The sequence below is a fragment of the Vitis vinifera genome, chromosome 12 (genome assembly GCF_030704535.1).
Source record: "Vitis vinifera cultivar Pinot Noir 40024 chromosome 12, ASM3070453v1".
In the NCBI taxonomy this organism is placed as follows: domain Eukaryota; kingdom Viridiplantae; phylum Streptophyta; class Magnoliopsida; order Vitales; family Vitaceae; genus Vitis; species Vitis vinifera.
Genome location: NC_081816.1, coordinates 9,408,783 through 9,421,882, shown reverse-complemented (window position 1 = coordinate 9,421,882; position 13,100 = coordinate 9,408,783). Strand labels below are relative to the sequence as shown.

General features: G+C 38.3%; 3 protein-coding genes across 6 annotated transcripts; 1 reads left to right on the top strand and 2 right to left on the bottom strand.

The window, feature by feature from the left end:
• Window positions 1-322: 322 nt before the first annotated feature.
• LOC100854493 (NAD-dependent protein deacetylase HST1) lies at window positions 323-793 on the bottom strand. Its single transcript, XM_003633283.4, has one exon. The coding sequence runs from the start codon at window positions 791-793 to the stop codon at window positions 323-325; it is 471 nt and encodes a 156-aa protein (XP_003633331.2).
• Window positions 794-2,790: 1,997 nt separating this feature from the next.
• Window positions 2,791-9,375, top strand: LOC100264918 (glucose-6-phosphate 1-dehydrogenase, chloroplastic). Of its 2 annotated transcripts, XR_787022.3 has the most exons (11): window positions 2,791-3,429; window positions 4,402-4,580; window positions 4,733-4,827; window positions 4,922-5,036; window positions 6,567-6,772; window positions 6,894-7,043; window positions 7,137-7,257; window positions 7,520-7,749; window positions 7,875-8,075; window positions 8,296-8,615; window positions 9,089-9,375. XR_787022.3 is itself a non-coding variant. In XM_002268851.4 (10 exons), exons 1-10 carry the CDS (start codon window positions 3,225-3,227, stop codon window positions 8,546-8,548), a joined length of 1,755 nt encoding a protein of 584 aa, XP_002268887.1. In that variant the 5' UTR covers window positions 2,791-3,224; the 3' UTR covers window positions 8,549-8,832. The 2 variants fall into 2 exon arrangements, 1 of the variants encoding a protein (XP_002268887.1); XM_002268851.4 differs by lacking the exon at window positions 9,089-9,375 and having other exon boundaries at window positions 8,296-8,832.
• LOC100259728 (omega-hydroxypalmitate O-feruloyl transferase) lies at window positions 9,320-13,020 on the bottom strand. 3 transcript variants are annotated; one of them, XM_059741033.1, is made up of 4 exons: window positions 12,967-13,020; window positions 12,387-12,860; window positions 10,717-11,606; window positions 9,320-9,918 (listed from the first exon to the last, which is right to left on the bottom strand). In XM_059741033.1, exons 2-3 carry the CDS (start codon window positions 12,834-12,836, stop codon window positions 10,749-10,751), a joined length of 1,308 nt encoding a protein of 435 aa, XP_059597016.1. In that variant the 5' UTR covers window positions 12,837-12,860; window positions 12,967-13,020; the 3' UTR covers window positions 9,320-9,918; window positions 10,717-10,748. The 3 variants fall into 3 exon arrangements, with proteins under 3 accessions (XP_059597016.1, XP_059597017.1, XP_010657464.1); XM_059741034.1 differs by lacking the exon at window positions 9,320-9,918 and adding an exon at window positions 10,005-10,584; XM_010659162.3 differs by lacking the exon at window positions 9,320-9,918 and having other exon boundaries at window positions 10,005-11,606.
• Between the last annotated feature and the right edge of the window lie 80 nt (window positions 13,021-13,100).

Here is a 13,100-nt window from a genome sequence, read left to right as displayed (position 1 = left end):
TTGGCACCAAACTTTGATAGCCCATTGGAATTGCAGATCCTTTTGGATGTTACAAATAATAGAGAGGAAAAATATTAGAAGCAAAACAATTTCTCTTGTTCAGTATGATGATCAGCCAAACATCATGCTCAAGAGTTGTGTCAGTTACTTATTTGATAAAGAAAAGAGCCTAAACATGGTTATTATAGGCCTAAGAATTCTCGTCCCAGCACATCTCAGGTAAATTACAACTGGATTTGAAATTAGAAAGGACTGGGGAGGTGATTTTTACACCAGAACCAAAAAAGGCTAGTGACTAGCATGAATACTTCGGTCACAAAGATTAGAACATAACCAGTTGTTGTGCTTCAAATTTGATTCCTTCCCTCATCTTCTTTATGAAATCATCACATTTCTTGTTTAATTCCTCTGCACTCAGCAACCCAGTTTCTTCTTCCTCTTCCTCTTCCTCTTCTTTGATAACTAGAAACCAGTTTTCTTGGCCCATTTGTCTTTCTTCCTCTTCTTCAACTTCCACATCAACTTCTTCCTCTGTGATCACTAGTCCATTTTCTCTCCCTTCCTCTTCCTCAACTTCCATAACAGCTTTTTCCCTTGCGGCCAGTGGTTTTATTTTGTAAAATTCAGGTGCTGGACCTTGACTGTCCCTGTTCTTGATGCCCACATCGTTAAGATCCGTCCCCCAAGATGGAGAATTATTGATCAAACCAGAGTTTTTAACAATAAAAACTAGTATACCGTTGCAAAGTAGGAATATGTAGTGCCTGTCAATGCCATAGTCATGGAGTTTCATCGAAAAAGTTGAGAAGTAGAAGTTGAAGGAATGGGGGAGGACAAGGACCAAAGAAGAGTAGGAAAGGAGGAAAGAAAAGAAGGATAGTGAAAGTAGGAACTGGATGGCTTTCTTCAGAAAGTGGGATTTGCTGGAAGTTTTGATCCTTTGATGCTTGATATGATCCATATTTTCTTTATGGCATCAGAAAAAGGAACTCTGATAGACAAAAGGGGTGGGAGAGACCTTTGAAAGCATGCCTATAGAAGTGTAGTGGGATGGGGTACTTATAGACAAGTTCAAAACCCTGTAGCTGAGGGAAGTTGTGTGTTGATTTACAAAGCTATCCTCTCATCAGAGAGAAGATTTGTCCAACTTCTAATATTTTAATGAGTAGACCCCAAGTCAGCCAACCACCCTTTTTTAAGCTTTAGAGTACCCAAGACTTTTTAAATCTAGAAATTGGCTCAACTCTTGTTAATCAGTGAAGGAAGATGTTGGGAACTTCTCTATAGACCAAGTCCAAGGTAATTTACCCACAGAAAAAGAGAACAAAAATGGCACTAGCACTAAGAATTGACATGAATGAATCTGGAATTCAATGATGAGGGGAGGAAAAAAAAAGGGGGGGGCGGGGGGGGGGGGGGGTGTTGTTTGTGGAATATTTATGGTTTAGTGGAAGGCATATAGCCCTAGATGGAAGGGCACCGCGAAAAATTTAAACAACCAACTATAAACAGTTGAGGGAAATTGAGTTGAGAGCAATGTCTGTCAACTAACTCTTTAGGAACACTTGATGGAGATGGGCAGGTAATGGGAACCTTGTAGCTGTAATTAGGCCTTTAAGGCTGCTAGTATAGGCTTTAATTGGCTCATTTATAGGGTTGTTCATCTTTAAAATGGCTTTATTCCCAGGATGGTTGAGTAGGTGAGTATACTTAAATTTAATTCGTTTTTGTCCATCAAAGATGGGCCTCTAGTTCTCGAGTAACTATCACATTCGTAAACTATTTCCACTCTAAATCAATCTTTGAATCCAAGGTTTAGGACTATGATCAGGGAAAAGGGGCAAAGGGGAATGGGGATCACTTTGGAGGGTTACCAATAATGCATTGAGTCAACTTGACTTTTCGGTCGATGTAACAGTACAATTACCATTGAAAATGGGACCAGATGGGGCACACCAGGATGGGACATGGAAGTTTACATCATATGACCCGGGCTCCACGGCTAAGGCTAATGACACCAGGATTGACTAAGAGCAATGTGAACACAAACATCTTCTTGGAAGGTTGTTGAATGGAAGATGTATTCACATTCCACAGGCTGGACCTGAACTTCAAAAAAAAAACAGGACGATCAATTAGTAGGACAGAGTCACTTCAAAAGACTACCGAGCCATTTGTCTGAAATTTGTCCAGTAAAGAGGATTCATGAACTTTGGTAGAATTTCATCTTTGCTATGCTCTTCTTTGGCACTTACCCAAACTTGTAAATAAACATTTGATTTTTCTGTAAAAATTGAACTGTAAAATTAGAGTCATCACCAAGAATGAAGGTCGACATGGATTCCAGAACTTCATACACTACTTCAAATTTTCACTATCATCATCATATTGATTTACAAGTGATGATTATTAAGAGAAAAAAATCAGATTGTGTGTGGTTTTTCAGTTTTTGTGCAAGAAATTCATCCTTAACCCCAGGTTTGGTGCACACATAGTCCACGGGAAAGACTAATTTCAACTCTTATCAGTTTTAACAGACCTAGGGCTGAACTGGGCTGGGCCCAATCCCTCCTTCTGGTACTCGCGTTTTAGCAATGTTTTCCTGGGCTCTAAAACCCTTGTAGGTGTTTCAAACTGGCCCAAGCGAAAGCTTCAGCCTATTCTCAAATTGGACTTAGAAGCCAGAGTTACAACCCACTGAAATACCAGAGCTACCACTTTCATGGACTGCCTGTGAGTTCAATTTACTTATTTATTCATTCCAAAATTACATCATACCGATAATTTGATGGGTCTCATTTAATAATAACTTGAAATAAAATTTTATTAATGCAAAATGAATCCATTAAGTGGTGGTTTCCCAAGTTTGTTTTCCAAAGCTAGCACAGAAAGGGCCCAAGAGATTAGGATTAATAGCTAATTAATTGTTGATTTAGGTATAGAAAAGCCAATCACAGTTCACAATAAGATCTGTATGGATAAGATATTCTTAGCCTCATATGCAAGGTTTCTTTAGCAAAAGATTTGAGAAGTAGTTTCATACACTGGCCTTTTCAAGTACTTAGATGGCCACTATTACAGTTATAGGTGGTATCTATACTTTAACCCTTCTTCAATCTTCAGCAAATATCTTTATATAGTGGATATGATATCTCAACAATAGATCTCAATTCATTTAAGGTGAAATCCATACTTAGATACCACATTACCCGTAGCCCAATTGCATGGCAACACGTATTAATCCTTGTTCATCCTCTTCATTCAAGCATGATGTACACATACCCACAAGAAGGATCACAATTGCATCATCTAGAACATATCGTACTTCCAAATGGGTCTCTCAGATATCTTCAGGAATCCATGCAAAAAGGCATTTGGAGCTCAAATCCTCAAATGGGTATCCACTAAATGCTGTTCCTTTGCAGGATGGTGAGTTCTTGATTCCTCAAACTGCTATCCTTTTGTCTTCTTTTATGTTTTCCCTTGGTGAAATGGGTTTCTGGTGTTTCCCCAACTTTTCATTTTCTTTTTTCTGTATTTGATTCTTCTTTTTGTTTGAAAAAATGTGCCCCCACATCACAATGTTCAACCACTATATTTGTTGAATTGGTTTTGAGATTGTGCTTAGTGAGAGTTTGTTGATTGGTATGATGGAACTCTGAATTTGGAAGAAAGGGGAAGAACACCGTCTTCAACCTCACGATAAGAAAACAGGAACCAAAAGGAAAACTGGAGGATATCTGCAATATTGTTCAGACTGTCTGGTTGAACAAAATTGGAATTTTTTAGGGATTCTAATTCTTGTGGATTTCAAAATTCTTTCTTTTAATTTGAAATAGTTTGCATATTTTTGTGGTCTATGGAACTGAAATTCAATTCCAGTTCTGTTGGTATGTAAACCAAGGGACCAGTGTACTGGAATTTGGAATTGGCAACTGCCATTCCAATTCCATGCAGCCGCCTCATACTCAAGCTATGCATATTTGCAGAAAGATAACTTATTTTTGCCTTACTTGCAATGGGGATCTGCCCAAAATGGTAAAGTTTGCCAAAAAAACTTGTAAAAATTCTAATTTGTCCAAGTTTCTCCAAGGACCTTAAAGCAATTGAATGTGGCAATAAAAAGAATCAGCTCATAAAACCAAAGATAACCGAGGAAAAGAATTTGTGAAGAAAGAATATTTTGCTCATGTACCAGGGTTCATGAGCAATAACTAATTTCTGCCTTCAGAAATTAAGATGCATTTTTGGCTTTTCAATATGCCTTTTTTTCTTTTTTAATTCTCACACTCAGATGTTGTCATTCATAACTTGTTCTACTTCCCTCATTAGTTTATTTGTTTTCTCTAGTTTGTTTCCAGTTGTCAAAACTTTGATGAGCTTTTGGATCATGTTTATCAGGAAATCCTCTGACCGAAGATCACATTGCACCTCAACTGAAAGAGAGGCCATTTATCTCAGGATCAGAAAGCCCAGAGTCTACTCTCAGCATAACAGTTGTCGGCGCCTCAGGAGACCTTGCAAAGAAGAAAATTTTTCCAGCACTTTTTGCTCTTTTCTATGAAGATTGGCTGCCTGAGGTTGTATACTTCGTTGATCTAAGCTTCCGTTTTATAATGATAGAGATAAATTGAGATACTTCAGAAGAACAAGATGCATTTTTTCCATTGTCACACATTTAAGTATTTCTGATCAGTTTCTTCTTTCTTTTCATTTACTTGTTTTTATGCAGAATTTTGCAGTTTTTGGTTATGCTCGAACTAAAATGACAGATGAGGAGCTAAGGGACATGATTAGCAAAACCTTGACTTGCAGAATTGATAAGAGGTGTTCTATTTTGCTAAACAATCTCTCATATGTCATATTTAATCTAACCATGCTTTTCTTTTCATGTTCATTAATATGTGGAGAAAACTTGCAGTGCAAATTGTGGTGACAAGATGGACCAGTTCTTAAAAAGATGCTTTTACCATTCGGGTCAGTACAGCTCTGAGGAGCATTTTGCAGAATTGGACAAGAAGCTAAAAGAGAAAGAAGTAAGGAGCATTTTGAATTTCTCTCTGGCTGTTTCATATCAACCTGTTGCAGTATGGTTAATTTGTCTTGGTATGAATTTTTTTCAGGCATGTTAAGCTACCAAAAAGCTTAACAATGCATATCAAGTCGACCTGGGCTAAAGTCTTAATACCTTTCTCAGGCACTGCTCTGCTTTCTCTCACTTGCATGTGTTTCAATATTAGGTTCAAATTTATAACCACCCGAACACCTTGGTTTGGTACTAGAGGTGCAGATTTTTTTTTTTTTTTTTTCTGAAGGTCCGTAAAATCACCCGATCTAATGGTTTGACTAGAAAGAAACACAAAACACATCTGCCAAGAAAAATCTGCTGCAAGCAATGGTTCCAAGCCATACCAGATAGCCATCTCTGACATCTGAAAAAGAGAAACAATCCATTCAAGGAAACTCCCTAGAAGAAGCCTAAAATCCAAACTAAGAAGTTTCCCAAAAGAAGCACAAATAAAAGCTCTAAATAACAAAGGGAAAGGGATGAAAGTCAAGTCTCTCCTCATAGTACAAACAGAAGTAATTTAGCTTCCTTAGTAAGAGTAAAGGGAAGGGCAAGTCATCCTCTGTTGAAGTCCCATTGTGCTAACAAACTCTAAGCCCTCTCTTCTATTTTTCATGGCATATTTTTGAATAAAGAGGTATATTTAGAGAGTGATCCTTCTCTTCTTGCTCACTGAATTATCTGAAGAATGTTAGCATCTTCAGGTACCACATTAAGTTACCAACTTACCCAAAAGTTTAAGCTATTAGGTAATCGGCTAAGAAAGTGTGTCGAGCTGACTTGGGATAAAACACAATCCTGTTCCTTTTGTACCAAAAACCCATTGGAGATTAATGGAAAGAAGTGAATACCATTTCCAGTTACTGTCACTAGGTTTATAAACTTTGACTAGGAAAGAACTGGCCTTCAAAAGCTTTTGAATTTTTAATTCCATTTAGAACTGCTACTTCAGCCTTGATGCTCAATTGGGGAAAAAGGGAGAAAGCTAAAGAAGTTCTTTTTACTCTGAGAGAAGTACTAGAGAAGTCCAAACCATATGCACTCTAGACTTCAACATCTCCAGAGTTTTCAGATGGTTCTGGCAGCCTTGTCATGCAGTGTTCTTTTTTCAAGTTTTCTCCTTTTATTGCTTGAGTCGTAATCCATGTGTGGCTCCATTTTTGTGTCAATCATATTTAACTCACCATCCTCCAATTAGTACAGTAGTGAAGTTTTCTCCTTTGCACGACCTATCGTGAATAGTTTTTTTCTCATCCAATGAAGGAAACAATGAATTAAATTCAAATATTTGAATGACAACCTGAATTTGATGATCTGTTCATGTAAAATTCAAAATGCCAAACTGGTGTCAACCGAGCACAAGGAGACTTTGCACAAATTAGTTTCTCTATGTTTGCTGTAGGATGCACCATTTGTTTATGACAAAAAAAAAAAAAAATTGATTGGAGATTGTTAGTTTTAAACTCTTACTTTGTTCCTATTTAAATACTCTTTCCAGGGTGGAAAACTACCAAATAGGTTATTTTACTTATCAATACCTCCAAACATCTTTGTGGATGTGGTGAGATGTGCTAGTCTCAGAGCTTCTTCGGCAAGTGGATGGACAAGGGTCATTGTTGAAAAGCCTTTTGGCCGTGATTCACAGTCATCTGGAGAGCTCACTAGATCCTTGAAGAAGTACCTCAATGAGGACCAAATATTCAGGTATGTTTTGCTGCCTTGAGTTTTTTCTACATGAATCTAAAGAATTTAGAGAGGGTGCTTTTCAATGGGAATGAATCATAGAGATAAAGACAGATCTTTGACTCTGTTAATACTTATTCAGGATTGACCATTACTTGGGGAAGGAGCTGGTTGAGAATCTGTCAGTACTTCGATTCTCAAATCTTGTTTTTGAGCCTTTATGGTCCAGGAATTACATCCGCAATGTGCAGCTGATATTTTCTGAAGATTTTGGCACAGAGGGACGGGGAGGGTGAGTTCCTTATGCTACTGTCTGATATTATAATTGGATAAACCCATTCCCCAAGAATGAACATAGCTTTAATGTGTTTGTTCTTGCCTTCAGATACTTTGATAATTATGGTATCATCCGAGATATAATGCAAAATCATCTCCTTCAGATACTGGCACTATTCGCAATGGAGACACCTGTCAGCTTAGATGCTGAGGACATTAGAAATGAAAAGGTATTGAGAGTATTTTTCTGACGATATTGGCCATGTATTCATTGTTTTCCCTTTTTTCTTTTTTTCATTTTTCTGATTTTCCATTCTTTGTCATGGCTGTCCAAAAGAATCCATATTCTAGGTTGGCAAAAAGCTATAAATTAATATCTATCCCTCATCACCTAAAAATAAAGAAAGAAACCTCAGGATGTTATTGGAAAAGGCTAGCATTATTGAAATTCTATGAGTTTATCATAACATAGCGTCCATGGTTTTGATTCAGGTCAAGGTTTTGAGGTCAATGAGACCACTGCAGCTTGAAGACGTGATTGTGGGCCAATACAAAGGCCATAGCAAGGGTGGCCAATCATATCCTGCTTATACTGATGATCCAACTGTGCCAAAAGGCAGTATCACCCCAACTTTTGCAGCTGCAGCTCTCTTTATTAATAATGCCCGATGGGATGGGGTTCCTTTCTTGATGAAGGCAGGCAAAGCTCTCCATACTAGGCGGTGGGCAAACCGTTATCATCATCTTCTTCTTCCTTATACAAATTCATTTTTTTAGTCTCGTCCTTGCATTCTGTGGGAATTTGAACAGTGGAATGACCGAAAATATTTTTGCAATGAAAATTCAGAGCAGAGATCAGAGTGCAGTTCAGACATGTCCCAGGTAACTTGTACAAGCGGAACTTTGGGACTGATTTAGACAAGGCTACAAATGAGCTTGTGCTTCGCGTGCAACCAGATGAAGCAATTTACTTGAAGATTAACAACAAGGTTCCTGGTCTTGGAATGAAACTGGACCGTAGTGATCTTAATCTCCTATACAGAGCGAGGTAAAAGTGACAAAGGCATTTGATTGAATAGATACACAGCTTTTAATTTATCAGCTTACAAGGCTACAGACATGGGTATAAAGTAAGAAGTTACATTAACCATTGCTGAGCTCTGTTTACTTACGAAATATATTTTCCTTCAAATGTCAATTACTCATGGAACGGATGGAATTTTATCACATTCTTTCTGTTAACCTAAGATTTATATTCAATCTTGAAGGTATCCAAGAGGAATACCAGATGCTTATGAGAGGCTGCTCTTAGATGCAATAGAAGGAGAACGAAGGTTGTTCATTAGAAGTGATGAGCTTGATGCTGCTTGGGCACTATTCACACCATTGTTGAAGGAATCGGAAGAGAAGAAAATCATTCCAGAGCTCTACCCCTATGGTAGCAGGGGACCAGTTGGAGCACATTATCTTGCTGCAAAGCATAATGTTCGATGGGGAGATCTCAGTGGCGAGGAATTGTAATAGTGAAAAGCTCCACTCTAGGATTTTGCATGATCATGGTGGCTTCCAGTTTCAAAACCTTCACTGGGTAAGTTTGATTCTTTCCAATATATGTTGTAATTTAGAGATATTCGCTCAATGGGGATTTTTAGTATTTAATATATATAGCGGTCAAGAAGCATGTTGAGAGCCAGAATGATTCGAATCAGGTTGTAAGTTTGTCTTTGATGATGATTTGAACAAGTAATATGTAATGAGGTGGACCAATTCTGATCAAAGAATAAATGGATGTGGATCTTTTTGAATTTTCTTGAGCAATATATCCTGACATAATGATGAAAATCACACAGCCAATACACTTGGCATCAACTGAACAAAATTTTGCATGGTTGGTTTGTTTATCCACCTATTAGATTAGCGAATTATTGGCACCTGCAGCAAACAACAAGATCAATTACATTATGGGTTTTATATCTTCACTGAGCTTGACCAAAAACACATTCTGGGTAGAAACATTGTGAGGGCCCTATGATGAATAACTCACTGTCTTTGGTCTTGCAGGTAACCATCAGTTTATCACTTTCTAGCCAAACTTGTTGGCCAAAACGTCCTAGTAACACAGCTGAAGCAGGAGTACAAAAGGCATATAGAGATGCAAAACTGCCTGATAGTCCAGGGTGGAGACAGTCTGTAGGAGGCATATAAGAAGGTTTAAGTGTTTGTGATATGTGTGTAACATGGCATTGTTAAGTAGGTATAGACATATTCATGGTAATGGAGTATGCAGCACTGTAAAACACAATATCCCATTTTTCCAAACTTGTCAATAACAATTCAAAGTTATGAGATTCTGTGTTTGCATTTCTCCCCCAGGACCACCACCATCACTGATGTTAGTAACTGCTCAGATGCAGTACTGAACATCTAACAGCCTTCTTTATGAAGTGCCTTCTGCCCATCTATCTATCTTCTTTCTCCATACCTTAAAATTATGACAATCAACATCTTTGCCTTATTGGCAATGAACATGGCTAGGTGCACTTTCGAGAGGAAAGTATTTTTGCCACATGTGCTCTAAGTCACATCTTTGCCATGGATGTTTCGATCTTCTGCAAAAATCAACAGTTGAACCACTATGTATTCTGTCCAAACTACATTTGTTTTTGAAGCCTGCATTTCAGAGCCCAGCTGAACACCACCCACCTCTGTCAGCTTATGGTTGGAGCTATAAATATGATTGAGCAGCTATCAAGATAATAGTTTTATCAGATTTTAGCAACTCAAAGCTGATATTCAGATATCTGTGCATTCAATCTTTTCTCAGACCCTTGAATGAGTTGCTACAAGGGTAGGTAGGGGTAAAAGCATGGTTTTAGTGAACATCCAGTTACCTGCATGCACACATTCAACAAAATCCTCACATCATCAACATTATACAACAAAATTAAAGCATTCAATCTGGTTCTATCAGCATGCATGAACAGGAAACTCCAGATTTTACTAACCAATAGACTCAACTTACAATAACTGAATAACTGCCAGCTTATCCTATAATGGTAGTAAACATGAACGTACGTAACAGTATTCTGCTAAACCTAATGAGGAACCACATATAACAGGAATGCCATGGTTGCTGGATATGTAGTATCTTCAAAAGGGGTAATCAATAATCATGCATAATAGGCCTGCCAGGCATCCATAAATACAATATTGCAGTATACAGTATGTGGAGCAGGATGTTTTCTGAAGAGATTGCATCAAGTCTTGGACAGTGATATTAAATGCTGGCTGACCCACCATTGTGCACCCAAACTTTAATTTCTTCACAGATTTCAGAACACAATGGTCCTTGTTGCCTTGATGATTTACAAAATGGGAATTCCATTAATTTGTTCTCCAAAATATTATTTGCATATATAGTTCACTTGATAGAAACATCATTTTCCTTATTAAAATGGCTGTCTGCGGCATATGTAAAGCATTTCCCTGCAGCCCCATCTTGTCTAAATCACAATTGAAATGCATTATAGAGCATTTGTTTTTGTCCTGATTGCAATCTGTCAAAGAATGATACTTTGAGGAGTAGATTGGGAAACAAAAAGATCCTTTTTTTAGATGAAAGCAATACCAACAGATACTTCCATAGACATGCACATAGAATGATTTATAAATGTGCTTAGGGAACTTACTTTATAGGTATATATGGCACACTTGGATCAAACTAAGCTTGAATAAGCTCTTGGAAGGTCTTCATGGCAGTAAGGGGCAATCCCAAAAGTAAAGTGGTGCCCTTCTCTTTTCCTTTTGAGAGAAACAAAGCCACTTCTTTCTCAGGCAAGGTCACACAACCAGATTGTGTAGGATCTCCCCACCCAAAGTTGGTAGTATCAAAAGAGAGTCTAGTCCATGAAGTGATCAAAAGGGTGGCAGTTAACGAAGGCCTTGCTCTAGTTACTTCAAAGTAATCAATGGTTGAACGGATAAAGTCCTCGTTCACCATTTTTATTGCATCTTGTACTAGGCCCACTGCATAAGAAAACGGTTTTTCGATCAATTCTCCTACCTTGCAAAGACAACAAGTTAGGACAATACCATTGCCAAAGTACCCTTTGGGCAAGGGTGGATTGAACTTGGATCTCCCATCAACTGCAAATAGTAGCTTGGTTTCTTGGTCGGATCTCATCTTGAGTGCCTTGCTTCGGGCACGCCACACTAGAGCTGTGAGCACTGTGAAGCTTGTGCAGCTCTTTATCACCTCATCCTCCATTGCTAGTTTCTTTAATCGCCCTAGCTTTTCCTGATCAAAATGGAATGATTTATATACCATTTGCTCTTCTTGATAGAGACGCTCCATGTTTGACTTGTCCTTTATCTCCATGAACTCTTTATGGTCATAATTGATCTTAGGTGGTTGTCTAGATCTCAATATGGATCTGTCCACAAAAGGTGGGACGCTCAGTGATATCCCTCTAGCTGTCTCTGCCCATGAATTTACAAACTCCATTGCAGATATTCCGTCAGTCATGCAGTGATTAATTGTCATGCCAAGAACAAATCCTCCACACTTGAACCTTGTTACCTGTAAATTATTACCAGGAAAGCAAGAAGTGAATATGAAATCTCACAAAGAGCAAACAAGATAAATGAATGGTGGAAATAACAGGACACCGTCTGGTGTTAAGCCAGGTATGAATCCTACACAGTAGGGGATGTGTGTGAAGTAAGTTGTGCAGTAAACACAAGCCCCATAGAACTGAGTGCTGTCTCCTTTGGTTTTAGCCTTTTACAATAAAAACCATGGGCTGGCTCTACTTCACTTTTGCAATTAACAGAATGATTTCGCCAAAGAGGAAACAACCTGCCCCTTCGCTATCAAATTTACTATGCCATTATGGGCCGAGAGGGGGCTTTATTAGGAAGGACCATGTCATGTGGGGTTGCCATAAATGGTGAATAGTTTATGACACTGATAAGGGTTATACTGAGTAGGGAGGACTGACTGTAAGCCCTTTAATTTGAGCCAAAGTCTAGTAGCAATCAGGCCTGTTTTATGGTATCACGTCCTGAATATAGTCGAGCTCGTGAAATAGACGTTTTCCTGCTATATATAATGTCTTCTCCTAAGTGTCATATCCCACATCTAACGGAATTGCATCAATATAGGGGAGTGATTGCGATGATATTCCACATTGGAGCCAATCCTCGACCCTAGTGGGATGAGTGTGATATCCCAATAAAAGAAAAAATTATTATAAAAATTGGTTTCAGCCTTCACTGATTTTTGTGTGTAAATGATGAGTGTGCAGCCACAGAAAATAAAGGTACTCTACTGATCATGAATACAAATGCAACCCTATACCTGTGCAGTCAGAAGAGGCATTTCTAGTATGTTTTTCGCTTCGGGAACAGTATGAACAAGCTCTCCCAACATGGCAGGATCAGGTATAGTACTGATATCACCCAACACATCCATACTACAGTCTGCAACGGCTTCAACAAAAGGCACACCGTCGTTCGAGCACTCTACAATAAGCTTTCCATCAGGACTAATTGTTAACTTCCCAGCCAACGGGTAGAAATGAACTAGAACTTTTGCCAACGCTTGCTTGATCACATTCGCGACGTTTTTACTACTATTCATTCCATCTTGCTTGAAACAGTACACTGTTTGAATGATAACAGCGATGTTCTGATCAAGGTTGGATAAGAAATAGAACTCTTTATCATGAGTTGCCCCCTCGGATTGAACTAAAATGGGCTGTGATTTCTTAATAGAAAAAACTTTTCCATTTTTGTATATTCCATCCATTGGAGCTGGCCCTTGATCAGTAGTCTGCACAAATAATTAGCTTACACACAATATGAACTCCGTGTAAAGGAGTACTCCAAAAATCAAACAACGAAATATTATATATGAACTTAAGAATGAAGCCTACTACCTTTTGAGTCTTTCTGAAGAATGAAACTGGCTTTTCTTCGGTTTCTTGGCAAATTCATGCAAGTCTATGAACTTATATACACTGAAGAGTTGGTTGGCAGTTATTTTCTCTATTGAAGGCTGCCTGGATAAGAT

What these genes read in the sequence shown, in the direction of transcription:
- LOC100854493 (XM_003633283.4), bottom strand. Translation starts at nt 793, where the DNA reads ATGAAACTCCATGACTATGGCATTGACAGGCACTACATATTCCTACTT.
- LOC100264918 (XM_002268851.4), top strand. Translation starts at nt 3,225, where the DNA reads ATGGCAACACGTATTAATCCTTGTTCATCCTCTTCATTCAAGCATGAT. An exon ending in AGAAGCTAAAAGAGAAAGAA is followed by an intron (nt 5,037 to 6,566) that starts GTAAGGAGCATT and finishes TACTCTTTCCAG; the next exon opens with GGTGGAAAACTACCAAATAG. An exon ending in AATGAGGACCAAATATTCAG is followed by an intron (nt 6,773 to 6,893) that starts GTATGTTTTGCT and finishes ATACTTATTCAG; the next exon opens with GATTGACCATTACTTGGGGA.
- LOC100259728 (XM_059741033.1), bottom strand. Translation starts at nt 12,836, where the DNA reads ATGGATGGAATATACAAAAATGGAAAAGTTTTTTCTATTAAGAAATCA. An exon ending in TGCCTCTTCTGACTGCACAG is followed by an intron (nt 11,607 to 12,386) that starts GTATAGGGTTGC and finishes AATAATTTACAG; the next exon opens with GTAACAAGGTTCAAGTGTGG.